General features: G+C 41.6%; 2 protein-coding genes across 2 annotated transcripts in view; both read left to right on the plus strand.

Annotated features, from left to right (window-relative positions):
* LOC134211395 (uncharacterized) overlaps positions 1–3,713 on the plus strand; it is a 215,876-nt gene extending 212,163 nt beyond the window's left edge. Inside the window, exon 4 of the mRNA XM_062688204.1 lies at positions 3,107–3,713. Within this exon, the coding sequence (XP_062544188.1) occupies positions 3,107–3,153 (47 nt within the window). The 3' untranslated portion in view covers positions 3,154–3,713. The remainder of the gene's footprint in view (positions 1–3,106) is intronic.
* LOC134211392 (GATA zinc finger domain-containing protein 5-like) overlaps positions 1–20,125 on the plus strand; it is a 679,652-nt gene that overhangs the window by 212,173 nt on the left and 447,354 nt on the right. Inside the window, exon 2 of the mRNA XM_062688198.1 lies at positions 3,806–4,662. Within this exon, the coding sequence (XP_062544182.1) occupies positions 4,410–4,662 (253 nt within the window). The 5' untranslated portion in view covers positions 3,806–4,409. The remainder of the gene's footprint in view (positions 1–3,805; positions 4,663–20,125) is intronic.

The following is a 20,125-nucleotide window of genomic DNA, read 5'->3' on the forward strand; positions in this document are numbered from 1 at the left end:
CACCCGGAAGCAGCCTAGGCTGAACCGAGAATCGAACTCGCAACCTCCGGTTCGGCAATTCTACGCCTTTGTTTGCATGGCTGTCCGGATACCCATCGCTTTTTTCCGCACTCAAAAAGAAGAGAGAAGCATTCGGGGAAATGTTACATTCGGGGATTTTTTTTCATTCGGGGAAATGTTACATTCGGGGAATTGTTATTCGGGGAAATTGCATTCGGGGAATTGGTTTTCGGGGAATTGTCGTACAATCCTCAGCATAGCATTACTTCTGGGAGATAGACAGTACATCCGATTCTTTTTTTTACACGGGGGATGCGTTCCGTGTAAAAAAAAGTTTTCAGTTCAAAATTTGAAAATAGTTTTACGATTTCTCGACGAATCATGCAAAATGGAGCAGCTTTGCAAAAATTTTGTATGCGATTTTCCGTGTAAAAACAGAATCGGGTGTACTTAACTTACTCGCATGAGTCTTACTTGGATGCTCACCACTGACATACCATGTGAGTCTAACTTGGGTGCTCGCTCACCCTTTACGCACCATATGAGACTAACTTGGATGCTCATCCTACCACCTGATTCACGCTCTAGCAAACAAATCTTATTCGGATGCTCACTCTAGCACACCCTGCCACTCCTCCTGACACACCATGTGGGACTTACTTACCCAAGCAGCACACATGCTTCATATAGGTTGCTGCAACACATATGTGACCAGATTTATGTCGTTTCGTTTTTGAGGTGTAGCAACACCGTTTTGTGCAGCATTTTGCACGGCAGAAACGAACGTTTTGAGTGCAGTTGGGCTTGTTTGTTATGGATACCTGTTGGATACCATAAAAAGAAAACAATAACAACGGGAGAAACTTGACAACAAACTACACTACACGGCACACTCTGATTTTTTCTGGTGCTACACTGCTTATTTCAGTGCAAGAAAAATGTTACACTGGTGTAGCACGAAAATCAAAAACGAACATTTTCGGTGCAAAAGTGTAGCACTAGTGTAGCTACACCGCAAAAACGAAAACGACATTAGTCACAATCAAATTGCTGCAACCATTTTTGTCTGACTTGTGCTGCTTGGGTAGGTTCTCACTTCTGATATGCCTTGCGAGTCTGATTTGGGTGCTCGCCCTTAATACACCGTGTGAGTCTGACTTGGGTGCTCACCTCTAACATGCCTCGGGGTGTCGATAGCGATAGGTACCAACAGTTCTACGCTACGGCCCTCCTACCTCGGCATGTTCAGTCCATACTAACACCTATGCGCCCGCTCTTCTGCCATGCCTCGTGGTGGTGACTGCAGTTGCCACCCGCTGCGACACTCTTACCTCGACATGTGCAAACCTCTCATTCACTTCCCCGCGCTCAGCCTGTTTTCGCTCTAACTAACCAATCACAAGTTAGTCATGCTTGTCGACTGCTGCTCGGCGTGCCAGATTCTCTGCAAGCTGCAGGCATATCTGAGTGGTTGCAGCCGAAACTGCGTTCCACTTCTCCACCGCTCCACGTCTAGCATAGCTCTTCTTTCGACGTCGAAACGAGGATATACGAACAGTAGTTGCTCTGCAGTTTCGTCAACACCTGGGCAGTCAGGGCAGACGGGGCTCTCCGCGTGCCCAAACCTGTGGAGGTACTGCCGGAAGCAGCCATGGCCTGACAGGGATTGTCTCCTATCGCCTACGTGGAACTAAAGTTACTTTTGGTAGAGGTTGCCTTTGATTTGTTAGAGGGTTGCCTTTGGAGAGTGTTTCTGGATTTTGCTGCTTCCGTTGGAAGAGACTTTAGGAGACGTTGAAGCTAATCGCACAGCTGATACGGTGGAGGTGAACGAAAACTTTTCCCATCCCCATCAAGTGATTGGATCCAAGTACGCAGTGAGTATGTTGATCAACACTAGTCTTCAGTCAGACATGAAGCTACAACAGCGCTTGCATCGCTGGAGCAGGATATCCCAAGCGAGCTTATAGTTGGCATTGGCGATCGTAAGGGACATTTTTCGGCTCACTTTAAGTCATCCCTTAAGATAGTAGAACCTTTCTATCTTAAAGAGATCCTCCTTGTTCAAGGACGTAGAAGATCTCGGAAATTAAACCATTCTTCAATGTCCCTGCCAAAAGTTTGGAGCTTGATCCCGTCGCATTGTGTCCCCTGGACTGGCTCAAGTCAACTACCTACTGTGTCAACCAACCCTGGTCCAACATAAATGCATTTACTTAGTAGAAGCGTTCACTAAACTCCTGTTTCCCCTTACTAGTGTAGGCGTCCACCTTATCGTCATAGTTGTCGTGTGTTTCGCACTCGATAAGGTTTTTGTTGTACGTCTGACGTAATTCCAAATCAACCGTAATTTGGTAGGCTAGAGGAAAACGACCACGGGAAAATCAATCATCATCTGCCGGCTTTGCAACCAGCACTTATACATTGCTACCACGACATGGCGTTGATCGAATGAAGAAAAAGATTAAAAATAAGGCTGTAGTATTTCACGAGTCTTCACTTTGGCTGCAAATGTATTGTTCAACTCACCTGACCGAGAGAACAGCGTCACAATAGCCTGAAATATCCCAACTTTGCGAATTAGCCAACATGGCGGAGGATGATGAAAACTCAACTATACAAAATTATGACATGTAGGGATGAATAATAAACAAGCCAAAGACGATATTATTTCATTTAATTGGTGAAGTATCCGATGGAGAATTGGCAGACATACACAAATGTTACACGTCGCCGCCTTTTTTGGTCGAGTCCAAAATCATAGTTATGCTGATTTGAATTTCGACAAAGTTTTGTCTATCTCTAACTGTTTGTCTATCACCTGTACTGCCGCTAACCGCAAGTGGAGCACATCTGTATATGGAGGCCCATATACAGATGTGCTCGACTTGCGGTTAGCGGCAGTGTATGTCAGATAAGCTTATCTGTTCACGATACGAAATGATTGTTCAAATTTCCCTTATTTGCATTTGGTCACACCCCCATTCCAATTAGTTCGCTCGCTACTTTTTATCGAAATGTTCTCGTCTGGTTGTTCAATTCCCCGCTAATCAACATCTACTTTCCCATACTAACTCGTCATTCCTTCTCTTTTTTTTCTTTTCAGGAACAAAAGTCCCCCAATCTCATCTACCAAACAACCCAGTGATGTAATAAGAGATAAAGTGAATCAGCTAACTTCATCGACAGCTACGTCGCCGTCCACCCAAAAGGCACTTCAACTTATGATCCTTGAGATCCGTAATCCCACAAGCGGACGACAATTTATCGAGCAAACGAGTTACCGCTGCCGCCCCCAAAAGTGCTGTTTGAAAAGTTGTCGACGTGAGAGATGCTTACGAGATAGGGGTGTTATCGGGTTTATCCGATCCGAATCGTGCTAATTGGTTTGGAAAAATAAGTTTCACGCAATACTCCTCGATTCAATCTACCACCGCACCGACACCGCCGCCGCGCTGGAGGCTCGATTTCGCATGAAAATGAGAAACCGAGGAAAAGTGAAGTGAAGAACCGGCATTGTTGGGGTCATCAGTGTAATTTAGGGGGTTTCGTACTCGAATGAAATCGCAAGTGTTGCGTCTCCGTGCCAAATCTACGACGCGTGTGTCTTTTCGTGGTTTTTTCGCGGAAAGCTAGTTAACGAGACAAACATATAGAAATTTATGTAAATGTTTCCCTACGACGTGTGATTTTTCTTCTTTTTGGAAGTTTTTATACAGTAGTCTACACAGTAGTGTAGAAAAAGCTTCTAGCCTTGATATTGAATTTTCTATCGATATGTATTAGTAATTTATTACCACTAAAGGGCGAGTGTTGTGTTGAGTGCCAATATAAGCGAAAAAACTCGGCGGCAGCAGCTGAGTGGCACATAAAAAGCAAATAAAAGTGGAAGTGAAGAAAGAGGGGCGTACAGAGATAGCTGGGAAAAAAAGTGAAATAAATTTACATAAATGCAATTAAGGTGCAGTGATGTGTGCTTATCCGCTGGCTGGTTGATAAATGTCTGGCTGAATTGAGCAAACGAGCAGTCGCTGAAATAACCGGAAAAGCTTCCTCGCCCACCGCCCACTCGACCTCCAGAATTACGTCGTCATCGTCGCTGTGCTCTTCCGTTGCTGTCGTCGCATCACCAGCAGCTATTATCGTTTTCCAATATACATATATCCATAGACGTACCTAGATAAATCTACACTCGCACACGCCCATGTATTCAACTGGTCGGATTTGAGTCTTTAGTTCGAAATTCTTCTGGAAGAACCAGGAAGGAAACCACCTGCAGCTCGAACGAGTTGAACTGAACTACAAATAGCTTTTGCAGCAGCAGCAGCAGCAACAACAACAACAACAGCAACAGCAACAACAACAACAACAGCAACAACCATCAACGACATCGCCCGGTTTGCGAAAAGATGTCCCTCAATGGCAGAGATCTGATGAAGCAGCATCAACCCCCGCCACCGGAGTACAACCACCAGAGCGTGCTGACGATGCAGAAATCGGTGACAATCACGGTGACGCCACAGCGGAGCACCTCGATGGATTTGCTCAACTTCGAGGAGAAGCGGCAGCTGATTGCGTCGTCGCTGTCGCTGTCGGACATCCTGCACGTCAGTCCGGCGGCGGCCCATGTGGCTAAGGAGGTGGCCGCCAGTACCGTGATTGGTGAGTGTTTTTTCTTCGTTCGCGTTGGACGTGGAAAGGGGAATGGGATTTCATGAGTATCAAGGGTAGACGTACGAGTCTTCTAGGAGTGCGAGTGCGACTGACGGATTTTCTGGGAGATTTGGATGGAAATGAAATTGTTAGTGCTTTGGGAGATGTTTCCATATGATGGTGTTTTTTCGTTCCCTTGATTTTTTGGAATACTTTTTCATACTTCGAAACTTTCAGGTTTTTTTTCGTTTCTCTCGCTACAGTTTAATGCTTATTTAGCCCTGCAGGAATCAGAACTATAGATTTCATTTTATTTCACATGCTACACTTAATAACAACCAAGCATTAGTAAGAAACATGCCAGTAAACCATAAGTTCTAAAGAGATAATGTCCATTTGGAAACAAAATGAGAAGATGATATACTGCCGATATTCGCATATTAGCACCATTTGGGTTCACGTCACTTTTTAGTTAACTCAATGACTATCATTCAAATTTATCTTGCTTACAATTATTCAGTACTTGTAGATTTTAATACAGAATGTAAGTCTGAAAGTCGCGATGAGATTAGTGTTTACCCGGCCGGCGAAGTTATTAGCATTTTCTGAAGTGTACTTTGGACAAATTTCGTTTCATTTACTCTAGAAATATAACTACAGTCGGGATTCGCAGGTTGTCATTTTAATACTTGGGTCACTTTTTAGTTGGGCCTCCGCTGGTTGGGTCATTGTACAACTGAAAAGCAATCATACGTCAAAATTCAATGTATACACGGAAAACAGGATTGGGCGTCACTGGACATCATTTGTGATGTTCAAGTTGAAATACACGTGTTCAAATGGCTGTCAGTTGGCCCAACTAAAAAACTGAATTCGTTAGTTGGTGGAAATTCCACTCAATCGTGACCCAACCAGCGAATCGCGACTGTAATAATAACTTTGCCTAATAATCTTTTCGCCTTTTTCATAATGCTGAATTCTGTATGAAATTCTACAAGAACTGAATGAGTATCATAGTTTTTCATCATAAATTATGTCATCTAAATGTAAATCACTGTTTTTCGATGTTTCTGCGTACATTTTGACGTAGTCTTGACTTACGTCTTTCTTTACTATACTGGGTGTCATTTAGATTTTTGGAAATCGAGATCGTTACGCTGAAAGGGAACATTTCAAACGTTACTAGCGCCTTTATCTTTCGATGGATTTTTGAAATTTATATATCAATCGACTCGGACACTCTCCAGCAGTTTGCCTATTTCATTGAAACATAAGAATATTAACGATAAGCTATTGAAAATTTCAATTTTTGTAAAGCCAGTAAAAATTTCATATGTAACCAATCCCGTCCATTCCTAACACGGACATCAGAATGCGGTATGTCACGAGCTATCGGGTTCACCGCAAGATTTTCTTTGTGTATAAAAGAAGCAGTGCCTGCCATGTGCGAGTCATTACAATTGGTGACGGCAGTGCGTACTGACATGCTTTCGTCGTTCGCTGTGTTAACCTACCTGTTAATATCCATTTTAGATTAGAAAATGTCGCTGTATTACATGTAAATGTTTTAAAAAAGTCCGCGAAAATATTTTCCAGAATGATATTTAAATAAACAATATCTTATTCTTTGATTTTCATTTTCTGAGAAATTATATTATTAAACTTGACGTAGACCCGTAGTTTGGAATCAAAACATTAAATAATTTTTCGTTGATGTATTAGCAGTACCTCCTCTATTTTAGTAGGGTTACTGCTCCTTGACTTGTTTCTTATTGTTGTGATTTTTTTCAGCAGTAAGCACGCATGTTAGCAAAAAGAAGCAACGAAATTGGTGCTGTATTTCTTTGTTTGGAAAACGTGACAGTTCCCCTAAAATAGCACATTTTGCCCAAGTCTGAAAATTTTATTAATGCAATTTTTAAACTTCAAATACTATCATCAATAAGAAATTTATAAATGCCCTACATTTGCTTGAGTAAATAAGGGCTTACTAGTTAGAAACAAAGCAATTCTAATTATGTACTTAATTATTAGTTCTATTTCCAGAAGTTTTAATTAAACAAATTGCTAGTAATTCAACACAGCATGGAAGAAGTCGTTTCCAATATCAATACCTACCCGACTAGTTAGTCATAACAAAATTTAATCACAATTATATCAATATGTGTTACAAATAACAAAACTTGTAATAATTTTGTTTTAAATACTCTGCCAAAGATGAAGCAAATATAATTTCATGATCGTCATAACACGATTATAACACAATGTGTTATGTTTATTACCCCTGAAAAAAAAATTGCCTACATTTTTGATAGTAAGTATAGTATAACTTGAATCTATAGTATAACTTGAATCTACATTCAAAGTTGAACCATCTGGTCAAGATAATTGCCTATATTATGGATAATCATAATCTTTGCAAGAACATAATTTGTTATAGTATAAGCTATTTTCACCGCTTTTTATGTAACACAACGAGTTATAATTTTGTTCAATTTATAACATATTTAGTAATATTTTTGTTAAAACTAGAAGAGATTTTGTTACAATTTTTGTTATTTTAACTACTAATGGTACATGTTTTATAACAACCGCTGTTATAAAAAACTGCTGTAACAGAATAACAGGTCTGATATAAATCTGTTACTATCTACTGGTCGGGTAGGATCAAACTCCATAGATCAAAAAGTTAGAAGTTAAATGTAAATACGTTACGTTTATACAAGTCCTACGTCTACTCGCGATTATGTTGAAATCATTACCCATTGCTCGTTTTTCATATAAAGTTCCAACAAGTTTAGAACCGCCCAAACGTTGACCGATTTGGCTGAAAATTTGTCCAGAGGATCAGGGCATCAAATAGAGCCGCATAACAGGGCGGCCCATAAAAAAACGTGAAATAGTGATTTTGAGCCACCTTAATTTGGTATGTTGACGAAAAATTTAGTTAATCCTTAATAACCGAAAAGGAGATCAAAAGCAATGAACCTTATCATGCCTGTTAACTAACTTGCTTAAATATTGCCTAATTTTAAAAACATTTGCTTTGTTCATTATAATTCCAGCTTATATGACCAGTTTGCCCATTACTCCAGTTTACATTTATGTGACTTTAGATTGAAATTGGTTAATTCCATAATTCTACATCAATGAGTATCAAGGTTTGCAGGAATCGCTCTCAATAGATAACGAACAACGATGAAAGAAAGGCAAAAACTGTTCCGAATCATAACAAGCCTTGATAACAAATTTATCAAACTTGTATAATGTCCATGATCCTATATTTGTAACATTTGCATTTTGGTTGATTTTGTAAATAGTTTTTCAATCCTGCTCACAAACTCACACATTTCCAGCTTACCACAGATAAGCAAGATAGTGAAGCCTTTTTTACTGTTGTGGGATTAGATGCAGTAAATTGAACTTTCTGAACGATTTACAGGCTTTCTACAAAATAAACCAAAATGCGAGTGTTACAAAATTTGCGATTATGGGCAGTATACAAGTGCGAAAAAACAGAATCGGATAGGCACCCCCCACGAAGAAGTGACGATTTTTTCTTTGTTTTCGCTCATTTTGTGTTGGGAACCGCGCAGCTGTGTAGAACAAGTTGAAATGCATCATCAGAACCAGTGCTCCCCGCATTTGGAGCTTTAAAAAACATCATGGGGCATGGGCCTCCGAATCAGTTCTTTATCATGACAGCTTGAGAAAAAAAAGAACACATTAATAAAGTTAAAAAAAGAGAAAAAAGTCTCTCACGGTATGCTTTTTATTTATCATCAGACTAAGGCCGGAGTGACCTGTGCTGCACATAAAAGACATCTCCATTCAGCTCGGTCCATGGCTGCACTTCGCCAACCACGCAGTCTGCGGAGGGACCGCAAGTCGTCCTCCACCTGATCGATCCACCTTGCCCGCTGTGCACTTCGCCTTCTTGTTCCCGTCGGATCGTTTTCGAGAACCATTTTCACCGGATTATTGTCCGACATTCTGGCTACGTGCCCGGCCCACCGCAGTCTTCCGATTTTCGCGGTGTGAACGATGGATGGTTCTCCCAACAGCTGATGCAACTCGTGGTTCATTCGCCTTCTCCACGTACCGTCCGCCATCTGCACCCCACCATAGATGGCACGCAACACTTTCCTTTCGAAAACTCCCAGTGCGCGTTGGTCCTCCACGAGCATCGTCCAGGTCTCGTGTCCGTAGAGAACTACCGGTCTTATAAGCGTTTTGTAGATAGTCAGTTTGGTACGGCGGCGAACTCTATTCGATCGGAGCGTCTTGCGGAGTCCAAAGTACGTACGATTTCCAGCTACTATGCGTCTCCGAATTTCTCTGCTGGTATCGTTATCGGCGATCACCAGTGAGCCCAAGTACACGAATTCTTCAACCACCTCGATTTCGTCACCACCGATAGAAACTCGTGGTGGGTGGCTCACATTGACCGCTCTTGAGCCTCTTCCTATCATGTACTTCGTCTTCGACGTGTTGATGACTAGTCCAATCCGTTTAGATTCGCTTTTCAGTCTGATGTAGGCTTCCTTCATCCTCTCAAAGTTACGTGCCATGATATCAATGTCGTCGGCGAAACCAAATAACTGGACGGACTTCGGGAAAATCGTACCACTCGTGTCAATCCCTGCCCTCCGTATTACTCCCTCCAAAGCGATGTTGAATAGCAGACACGAAAGACCATCACCTTGCCGTAACCCTCTACGCGTTTCGAAGGGACTCGAGAATGCCCCTGAAACTCGAACTACGCACATCACCCGATCCATCGTCGCCTTGATCAACCGTATCAGTTTATCCGGAAATCCGTTTTCGTGCATTAGCTGCCATAGCTGGTCCCGATCGATTGTATCATATGCGGCTTTGAAGTCGATAAATAGATGATGTGTGGGCACGTTGTATTCGCGGCATTTCTGCACTACCTGACGTATGGCGAACACCTGGTCTGTGGTAGAGCGTTCATACATAAATCCCGCCTGGTACTGCCCCACGAACTCTCTTGTATTGGTGTTAGTCGACGGCATAAAATTTGGGAGAGTACCTTGTAGGCGGCGTTCAGCAATGTGATTGCGCGGTAGTTGCTACAATCCAGCTTATCGCCCTTTTTGTAGATGGGACACACGACACCTTCCATCCACTTCTGCGGCAGAACCTCATCCTCCCAAACCTTGGTGCAGTCACCCAGTGCAGCGCTCTAGCCAGTGCCTCACCACCGTGTTTAAATAGCTCTCCTGGTAGTTGGTCAACTCCAGGGGCTTTGTTGTTTTTCAGCCGGCCGATCTCCTCCTGGATTTCCTGGAGATTCGGAGCCGGAAGTCGTATGTCCTGCGCGCGTGCTCCTAGGTTCATTACCATACTGACACCGTTGCTACTCACGGTATGCTACATATCGTATATTTATACAGAGATGATAGGTGAGAGACTTTTTAATTCTCTTTTGAATGCATTCCCTGGTGAGCATAGCTACTAAGGGGAGGAAATCCATATTCTGAGTGCGTGACATTCGTGTATGGTGAAACAGCTTTCATTGCTACATTCGAACGAGCTCCCATACGAAGCCGAGCAATTAGGCAGCAACATAAAATTTCCATGAAGAATCAGAAATTTACCATAAAAAATTAGGAAAGTGCCAATAAAGAAATCAGGGTATGAGTAATAAATAAATATAAAATTTCCACAAATAGTACAAAATTTCCAATAACAGTTAAGAATTTTCCACAAAACAAAAATAAATTTGCACTTTTAAAAACAAAAATTGCAATTATAAAAAAAAATGCATAAAGAAATCAAAATGTTCCACGGAAAAAATACAAAATTTCCATGAAAAAATCAATATTAGCAATAAACAATTACAAAATTTTCCACAAAATAATATATTTTTCGATAAAAGATTTAAATTTTTCCACAAAATAATCAATAAAGAGCAATAAAAAATTAAGAAAATTTTCATTGAAAAATACAAAAAAGCAATACAATTAATAAAATTTTCTATGAACTTTAAACGTTTTTAATCAAGGGATCATCTATGGAAAACTGCTCAGTTTTATTGCTTTTGTATGTTTCTTTATGGAAGTTTTCATATATTGTTTTGTTGCTCTTTATTGATTTTTTCGTGGAAAGTTTTAAATTTAATAAGTCCTAATTTATATTTGTTTTGTGGGAAATGCTGAATTGTTTTTGAAAATTTGTACTATTTGTGGAAATTTTATATTTATTTACTACTCATACCCTGATTTCTTTATTGGCACTTTCCTAATTTTTTATGGTAAATTTCTATTTTTTATGGAAAATTTCTTTTTTTATAGGGAGAGTTTTTATTTTAGTCGTGCAATTATGTACGTCGCCATTTTTTGTTTACATTTTCCATCATCCACTAATACGCTCGAATTTCATCTCCTCCCCTTCCTTAGTATCTACACAGATAAAAATATGTTGTGATTTTAAATGTATTTTCATGCACATATTTGGAGCATGCAAATAGACGTAACATTCAATCGATCTTACTATTCTTTTAAATCGAAATAAATTTAAACCATGCTTGCTTGTAAAATTCAATCAAATTTAATTTCGTTTCGTTTGTTGGGACTAGCTGCGATTTTACACGTCGTTGAATTTTCAAAATTATTTGCTGTGTATTATCATTAATTCTACATATTCGCGCAGTATACTTTATTTGTTTGGAGCAGGGAAAAGCCCGTTTGAGTAGAGCACTTTGCGCTTTTTCTCAAATGGGCGCAAAACCTCCTATTCTTTTTCATGTCATATATTAACTATTATATAACTACTTCTATTTACAATTCTATCTACAATCTATCTAACCAGTACATTTTGATGTTACGTGTGGTGAGGTGTGGATAATATTAGGAGAAAACTTCTTCGAAGTGCAGAACGAGAAAAGTCAAAAGCAGTAGAACATTGATTAAGCATACGACACATGCTTATAAAGGGATCATTATGTGCGTAATTTGTTCGGGCACCCCTGATGTAAGTAAAGTAGCTTGAACGAAGCTCTCGAGTAGGAATATGAATGTTTAAATTTGATAGCAAAGACGGACAGTCTATTTTAGATTGCAGAAGGACAGGAATAAAATGTGCTTTTGATACCTGACGACGTGTACTTAAGAGCTCTAAATCTATCAGTCCGCATCGTTCTTCGTAACTGGGCAAATTATTTGGGTCGTTCCATGGAAGGCTACGCAAAGCAAAGTGTACGAATTTGCGCTGAATGGACTCAATGCGCGATATATTGGAGCTATGACGTAAAAATATTTGGTGCACTCTTTCGTCGGATCAACATACATAAGAGTAACATTTAGTTCAAACAAATTGTATCGGAGCGTAGTATCATTTAACACCCACACAACGGCAAAGATTTGTCAAATTTATATTCACAAGTTTTTGCAAATTTTTGTTGACAAGCCTCATTTTGCGTTGATCAAAACAAATGCAACTTTACGTTTTTCTTTGTTTATCTGTAAAGTTATTTCAAATCAAAACTACAAATTTGTCATTTTAAATCATTAGTATTGTTTGGCAGCAATCTCCGACCGTTAAACGGTAGAATATTAGAGATTTATCCGAAATGTTTTTTTTTTGCTAAAAAAATAGTCCACTAGTAACAGGTAAGGCGTACTCGAGATTACAGAAAATGCGTTTCCGACGGTGGAAATTTCCGGACGTGGAACGATTTGAGAAAGAACTATACTTGGCCAGGAAGGAATTTGAACAAACAAAAATGGAAAGCGTTTGGCGATCTTGGAAGAACTTCTTCAGTCATATTCACGGCATAGAACCACATTTAAGAGTAAGGAAAACATACGAATTCTTGAAGCAACACAAAAAAAAACGCTACTCGAAAAAATGTCGGACGCAACATAAACCAACACAAATGGCTGGAGGCTTTGCTTGAGTCAGTCGTCGAAAACCAAATGCTCCAACTGCTTCCAGAAGATGAAATAGTACCGCCTCCCTCACTTCAACAAATAAAGGACATAGTGAGTGAGTTCAGAAATGGGACGTGTCCAGGACTGGACGGTATCAATGCAGAACTTTTAAAGCATGCTCCCGTTGAATTCTTCGTAGAGCTTGAGAAAGTTATCAAGCACATCTGGGTGAATAATGAAGCTCCCGAGGAAATAACGGAGACAATACAGATACCAATTCCCAAAAATATATCACCTAAGGATACTACAGACTTCAGGAGGATTACCTTGTGTAACGTTGCATACAAGATCATTGCAACGTACACATTGAGAAAGCTGGATGAAACGATGGAAGTTCTGCCAACTTACCAAGCTGCTTTTCTGAGTAACAGGACAGTAGAAGATCATATTTTCACGGTAAAAAGGATAACAGAGGAGTTTTGGAACACCGGAACAAAAGTCTACGTCTTTGCACTTGATATAAAACAAGCATTCGATTCGGTTAGCCACCCTGTATTAATTGATGCTCTAAAATATCTCCGGGTTCCAAATTATATTATAAATAGAATAATAATTCTTGGACTGTACGAAAAAACCTGTATCAAATGGTTAAACCAACGAACGCCCAAGGTAAAGAAGAGCAAAGGTGTCAAACAGGGATGTCCTCTTTCACCGAGACTATTTACAATAGTGTTGCACTATGTGCTATGCCGTTTGAAGGAACAGTTCCCAGACATACATCTCGAGCAGAAACGGAAAATCAAAACAACATTGATTCTCGATTATGCCGCGACCTTCTAATCATTTGCGAAAATCTTGACAAATTGAATAGGATTACCGCCGCGCTGAAAATTTTATTAGCGGAAGCCGGTCTGGAGATACACCCTGGAAAGTCGGAGGTTGTTATAAGGGACCCTTTCTCTACTAAGGAACCAATAATTGAGGAAGTGGAATTAGGAGGAATGAATATCGAGTCATGTTCTTCTCTGAGATATTTAGGCATTTATATAACTGCCACGTTGAATCGGCCCGAAACCATTCGACAAAGGTGCTTGAAGGCAACGAGAGTGAGTAAGGTCATTCTACCATTTCTCCAAAAAAATAAGCCACCTTGGGATATAGTCAGAAAGATTTATGCTACGGTGATTATTCCAACAGTATCGTTTGGACTCAACGCAATGTCTCTGACATCACAAAATCGAAAATCGCTCCGCCGTTTCGAGAGGAAAATAGTAAGGGAATGGTTGGAGGCCTCAGGGCATAAGAAGAGCACATCCACCAGAACATTACTACTGAATCGCACTATCACCAAAAAAATTCGGATTCACAGAATAATGTACTGGGGCCATATCATGCGAAGAAAGGAAAATCATCTCCTACATGTGGCTTTCAATAGGACAGGGCCAAAGGTGGTGGTTGAAAGAGATGGCGCCACAACATTTGTAGTAAAATGAATTTTCTTGTATGGACAAATCACCCGTTCTCACTAACTACGCATCACAGCGATATGTGACCTAGGTAGAAAAGCTTCAATTTTTTTTCTGATTTTTTATACCCTTATTGCATTTTGCAACTTTAAATAATAAATGAGATCTGATTACTGCTCCATACTAAACTCAAGCGGTTTACTACAAATTTCTTTATGACTGCTCTCCACCTAGAGTGTACAAAAGTAACATTCAAAATTTAAGCCATTCAACGACAGTTGTCACTGCTGTATATGCAAAATTACATTGATATAAAAACGAAGCATCGCCACCTCTCGCTTGGTAGTGTCAATATCGCAATTTATACCAACAGGTGTACAAGTGTTGTTGAAATGATTTGAAAGGGCCTCAAGCGGAATTTCAGCTAGAATGCCACTGGTCTCGTCCTATTGCGAATTTGATGGTCCAAAACGAAAGTGCAGACCCTGTGATACTTGGCACCAATCTTTAGATAAGGATTTAGCATCGTTTGGGAAGAGCAGGCAGGATTACGAAGAGCTGGTACAAAACAAAACCGCATTACGCAAAGAAGTGTATAAGCTGTTTGATTTTCCGGAGGCCTCCGATAGCGAGGAGTCCCAATTTGACGCATCATAATTAACGGAATACGAATGAAATAAAGTTTGAAGCTAATGAAATACATGGGCAAAATTAATAAAACAAAATGATTATACCACAAACCTTAAAACAGATGTGTGCATGTATGGTTTACTTAGTCTATGCGTTTGCATGTGTGGGTGTTAGTGAGTAAGTGAGAGCGCGTGCGTAAGAGTAAGTAACGGGTGTTGCTCGACGGCGTATGTATGTACCCGATTCATCTACGAAGGAGCTCAAGTGGTAACAACACTTGCTTACATAATCATAACAAATGCATATTATACAACTTCCTTGAAAGATGTCCTTTTTTATAATATTTATCTACCTTTTTGAAGCATATTATTTTAAAATTTAATTTCTCGATTACAGCAAGCGAAATTCTGGACCACACGACTATAAGACATCATCAACTGAAAGGAGCACTCTAACTTTTCTACAGCCTTGCTCCCAACGAAAATCTTAATAATATATGTATATATAGATACCATCATTATATGAAAGCGTTTGGTACGGGAGGTCCACGCTTTCTTCCTTTCCCCTCGATTCCGGGATATGAGAGTGCTTCGGATACTCAATTATTCCAAAGTTGCTTATATTCCGGAATCATCTCTGCGGCACATACTGCGTAGTTGGCCTGGCCGTAAGAAAAGAAAAATGACGGAATATAGAAACCGTCATTTTCCAGGATGCTCTCAAGTATAGGCTACGCAAGTATGAGATTAGATTAGAATGAATAGAATTAATGCTGATTTCCAATTTTGACAAATATCGATTGCAGAGATCGACATAATCGCGATTTTTTTGCATACTTTGTGTAGCTGAGAAGATTGTAATGAATCAGTGAGGTAGGAAACACCACCCCTAGAAAGGGTGCTCGATCACGGACGGTAAGCGGGGTGTTGACCTCGACAACGGCAAATTTCCCACTGGAGTATTGCCATAAGTTGCCTCCGTACGATAGCGACCAAAATTATTTCCTAACTATTTTAGCCTTGAAAAAGGCTGGTTATTTCGGCAACCCGCGGCCGACTTGGAGTTAGCAGGATGGGATATGGGATTTCGGGTCTATATTTTAAGTATTGATTAGTTAGGAAAAACATTTAACTATGTTCGCCTTTGTGCACGAACAAAGGGTGTTACGCTAGTTATGTTCATTCATGAATTTAGTGAACATCCAGAATTGTCTATTCACTTTTCCACGATTTCCAATCCAATTTGTAGCTTGACGGCAATTTATCCACCAACTCTCACACTACAATCGGGTAGTCGTTTAATCCTGCCGCTTGAAGGTGCAGTAGTTGCGGTTCGACCAATTGGTTTGAAAACACATTTGAAATTAATTTGGGGGTAATTTATTGCTTATACATAAAATAGTGTCTAATATTTTTTGCGACAAACGTCAATTCACTGTTTTTTAACGAAGGAGAACAAAAGAAAACCTACGATTATTCAAATGAATGATTCAACTCATCCATGAGTTTTTAGGTGCTGAGTTGGGTGCGTTTCAACTCACGCTTGATTTGAATCATCCATGAGTTTTGAGATTTTGAGTTTTTACCAACACTGATCCTTAACAGCAGCTTTATTGGTCTTTATCTGTTGGATGGCATCCTTACCTTCCCTCAAGGTGGTGGCTGGTTGGCTTCCATCGTCCGCTGAACTGACGTAGTCATTTCCTCCGCTGCCTTGACTTTCACTGCCTGTACTCTCAGCGCCATTCAGATGTTCCTCGTAGTGCTGCTTCCACCTTTCGATCATCACACGTTCGTCCGTCAAGATGCTCCCATCTTTATTCCTGCACATTTCGGCTCGCGGTACGAAGCCTTTGCGGGATGCGTTGAGCTTCTGATAGAACTTGCGTGTTTCTTGAGAACGGCACAGCTGTTCCATCTCCTCGCGCTCCGCTTCTTCTAGGCATCGTTTCTACTCCTGAAAAAGGCGGGTATACTGTCACCGAGTCCGACTATAACGTTCCACGTTCTGCCGGGTGCCTTGGTGCAGCGCTGTGTCTTTCTCCAGAATCTGTCTGCACTTTTCGTCGCACCAATCGTTCCGCCGACTTCGTCCTACATACCCGACGTTGTTCTCCGCTGCGTCGTTAATGGCTGCTTTAACTGTATTCCAGCAGTCCTCAAGAGGGGCCCCATCGAGCTCACCCTCTTCCGGCAACGCTGCCTCGAGATGCTGCGCGTATGCAGTGCCGACATCTGTTTGCTTCAGTCGCTCTAGGTCGTATCGCGGCGGTCGTCGGTACCGAACATTGTTGATGACGGATAGTTTTGGGCGCAGTTTAACCATCACCAGATAGTGGCCAGAGCCGATGTTAGCACCACGATATGTCCTGACGTCGATAATGTCGGAGAAGTGCCGTCCTTCAGAACGTAGTCTTCAGGTGTACCGATACGGAAGGCTGTGTTAGCAGTAGGTGCTGCGAATGGCCATATTCTTGGAGGCGGCGAAATCCATTAGTCGTAGGCCGTTTTCGTTCGTCAGCCGCTGAGCGCTGAACTTCCCAATAGTCAGTCTAAGCTCCTCCTCTTGGCCAACCTGAGCATTCAAATCTCTTATGATGATTTTGACGTCGTGGCTTAGGCAGCTGTCATACTCACATTCCAGATGCGCGTAGTTTGGGCTATGGATGTTGATTATGCTGAAGTTGAAGAACCGGCCTTTGATCCACAACCTGCTCATTCTGTCATTGATTGGCCACCACCCGATCACGCGCCTTTGCATATCACCCATCACTATGAAAGCTGTCCCCAGTTCGTGTGTGTTCCGCAGCTCTGGTAGATGGTATGATTACCTCTAAACGTGCTACGATGCCGAATCCACGATTCTTGAGCACATCGGCGAGTATGCGTGTGCTCCCGATGAAGTTGAGAGGTGTGCAGTTCCACGAACCGAGTTTCCAATAGCTAGTCCCTTTTCGTCGCAGTGGTCTTCGCCGATGGTTCCGGTCCGTACTCTCTTGTTGACTATTCGTTGCGTAAGTTTTGTTTTAAAGGCTGGCTTGCAGGGCTTGACACTAAACCCCCTAAATTTCCGGAGGACCATTCCTCCTTATTCTCGGTGGACCATGGTGCACAGTTTCACTTAGAGTCCCTCGCTGGCACTCGGACGATGATCAGCCGCCCAAACATGGAGAACAGACGCTGTTGTGAGCCGCTCCTAACATGGAGTACAAACGCTCAGTAAGGTTTGCACCTCCGGAGAGAAGCAAACCCACCCTTCCCTGTCAGCATACGACCATAGTTCTCACCGGGGTTGGTTACTCGATCTTCCTTAAGGTTGTTCGTATCCCGGCCAGCACCACAAGTAGGTAGGGATAGGAGTTGCTGAATAAGAGGCTAAGGACCGCGAGATGGGGTCTATTTTATTCCTTCAGATACGCGAAGTACCAATGATACGCTTAACCCAGCACTTGCCGTGCGTGCTGATATCACGGTCTAATTAACAAGTCCCCGGCGGTGGATCTATCCTACTCCGATTAACCCTTGAGCCACGGATAGTCCCTGGCTGCGAATCTACCCTATACCGACGGGTAATTACCCGTCGTTGGAAGCTATCATGCAACCGTCGACCCGCCTCAACAAGTGACTGGTCGAGTGCCGAAGCAGATCCAGAGAACTACTCGCCGCTGGCTACTTCGATAACCGATTTCCACTGCCCTTGAGCCATTCAGTTCCCAGCTTAATCGTGTCCATGCCGGTTTGCTGCTGCTCCGTGCTCCAGCCTTGTTGTAGGATGTCGACCATCCTGGTCGTCAATCTTGAGACATTCTAACCACACCATCGTGCATCATGTTCCACAGCAGTAGACCCAGCATTGATCCCTGTGGGACCCTTGCCGTGTGCCCCTCGTCTAGAAAAGCTTTCTTCTGTCTCGTATAGTAGCCTTCCAGAATCTCCGGACGGGATCCCGTCCGGATTAGGTATTTTATTCGAGTTGAGTGATTTTGCCACCATCAGTAGTTCCTCTACTACCATAGAGGAGAACCGGGAACAACATAGGGCAGCAAGATCAGCTTAGGCACAGGAGATTATCTTGATTGGGGTGACTAATTGCAATTCCACCTGTTTCGGGCTCTCTGGGGGCAACAAGCCCCACTCGTCTCGGTTATTACGTACCAAAATCAGCTGAAAACTTCAAAGTGTAATCCTGGCATTCAAACTTTGATATCTTCCAAAATACTTGGAAATCACGATCTAATAAATTTACCTCACCATTCAACAAGAAAAAAAACAAGACATCTCTTAACTAAAATTGCTTTTTCTAGGATAGAGACAGAGGAATGGAAGGTTTTCATAGTGGGTTCAGTCACAGACCCGTCCCTTTTTTACCTGGAATCCCAATCTTAGTTCTTTCACTTACAATTCGAAAACCTCCCGTGGTCGTAGATTTCTCTGCATTTTCTTAGGTGTCCAACCAACCATTTCCCTCTTCCTCAGAATTTGCAAGGACGTGTCCAAGACAGATATAGACTCTTGAAGAATACCTTACTTCCATCTATTAAGAGATAGTGATTAGTTCCAAATCAATATCTGTGGTAACGGGTGGAAGTGATGCTGCTCTCAGACAATAGCTCAGGCTTGTACCACCGACGAAGTTGTGTGCAATGCTTAATGCTTATGCTAAGAAAAGAATATGCAATGTTTTTATATACATACATTCAAAAAAGTATCTTTTGCCCAAATTCAAAAAAGTGTTCTTCCAATGATGTTTTTCTTTCAAAGAATCTCATAATTATGCAATATAAACCGTACCTAAGATGACATATTATGCATCGATACATATCATGTATTAATAAATAACAGATAATGTGACTGATTTTCACATTAGATCTGAATACTGTGCAGTTAAAATGTCCACACAGCGCTCGATTATGCTAGCAGCTTCACCATTGGCAGAACAAGACCTGTCATCAGCATTCACCTCCAATGAGACTCACTTCGCGGTTCAACGAGAAACTTAATTGATTTTCATTACGAGCTTTAGCAAAAACAGCGCTATGTGGAGCGCCCATTTGCCACCAATTCACTGCTACTCTCACCGGCGCGGGGGCGGTTGCTATTCAATTATCTGTCGCTTGTACGTGGTCATCCGCTGTCTAAAAACAAAACGACAATTTATCTCAATGGCACAATTAACAGCGCGCGAACGTTTTCTGAACGCGCCCACACCGTTTTGCCTTTATACATTAATGTGCCAAAGTGAGTGGAGCATTCCTTGGTGGTGGTGGTCAGAGCCAGCAATTCATTCATCTTCGCATGACACCACAAGACTGACTGGAGCGACCTTTGACCTACGACGGCATCTTTGAGTCGTCCATGGCAATTTGTCTGTGCCTTGGTGCGGCGTAAGATCAGACACCGACAGATAGGCTATGTCAACGTTTCCTCCGTTGAAAGCCGCAGTCAGTCATCATCAATAACTGTTTCAAGAGTCTGTGTGTAG

The sequence above is a fragment of the Armigeres subalbatus genome, chromosome 2 (genome assembly GCF_024139115.2).
Source record: "Armigeres subalbatus isolate Guangzhou_Male chromosome 2, GZ_Asu_2, whole genome shotgun sequence".
Lineage (NCBI taxonomy): Eukaryota > Metazoa > Arthropoda > Insecta > Diptera > Culicidae > Armigeres > Armigeres subalbatus.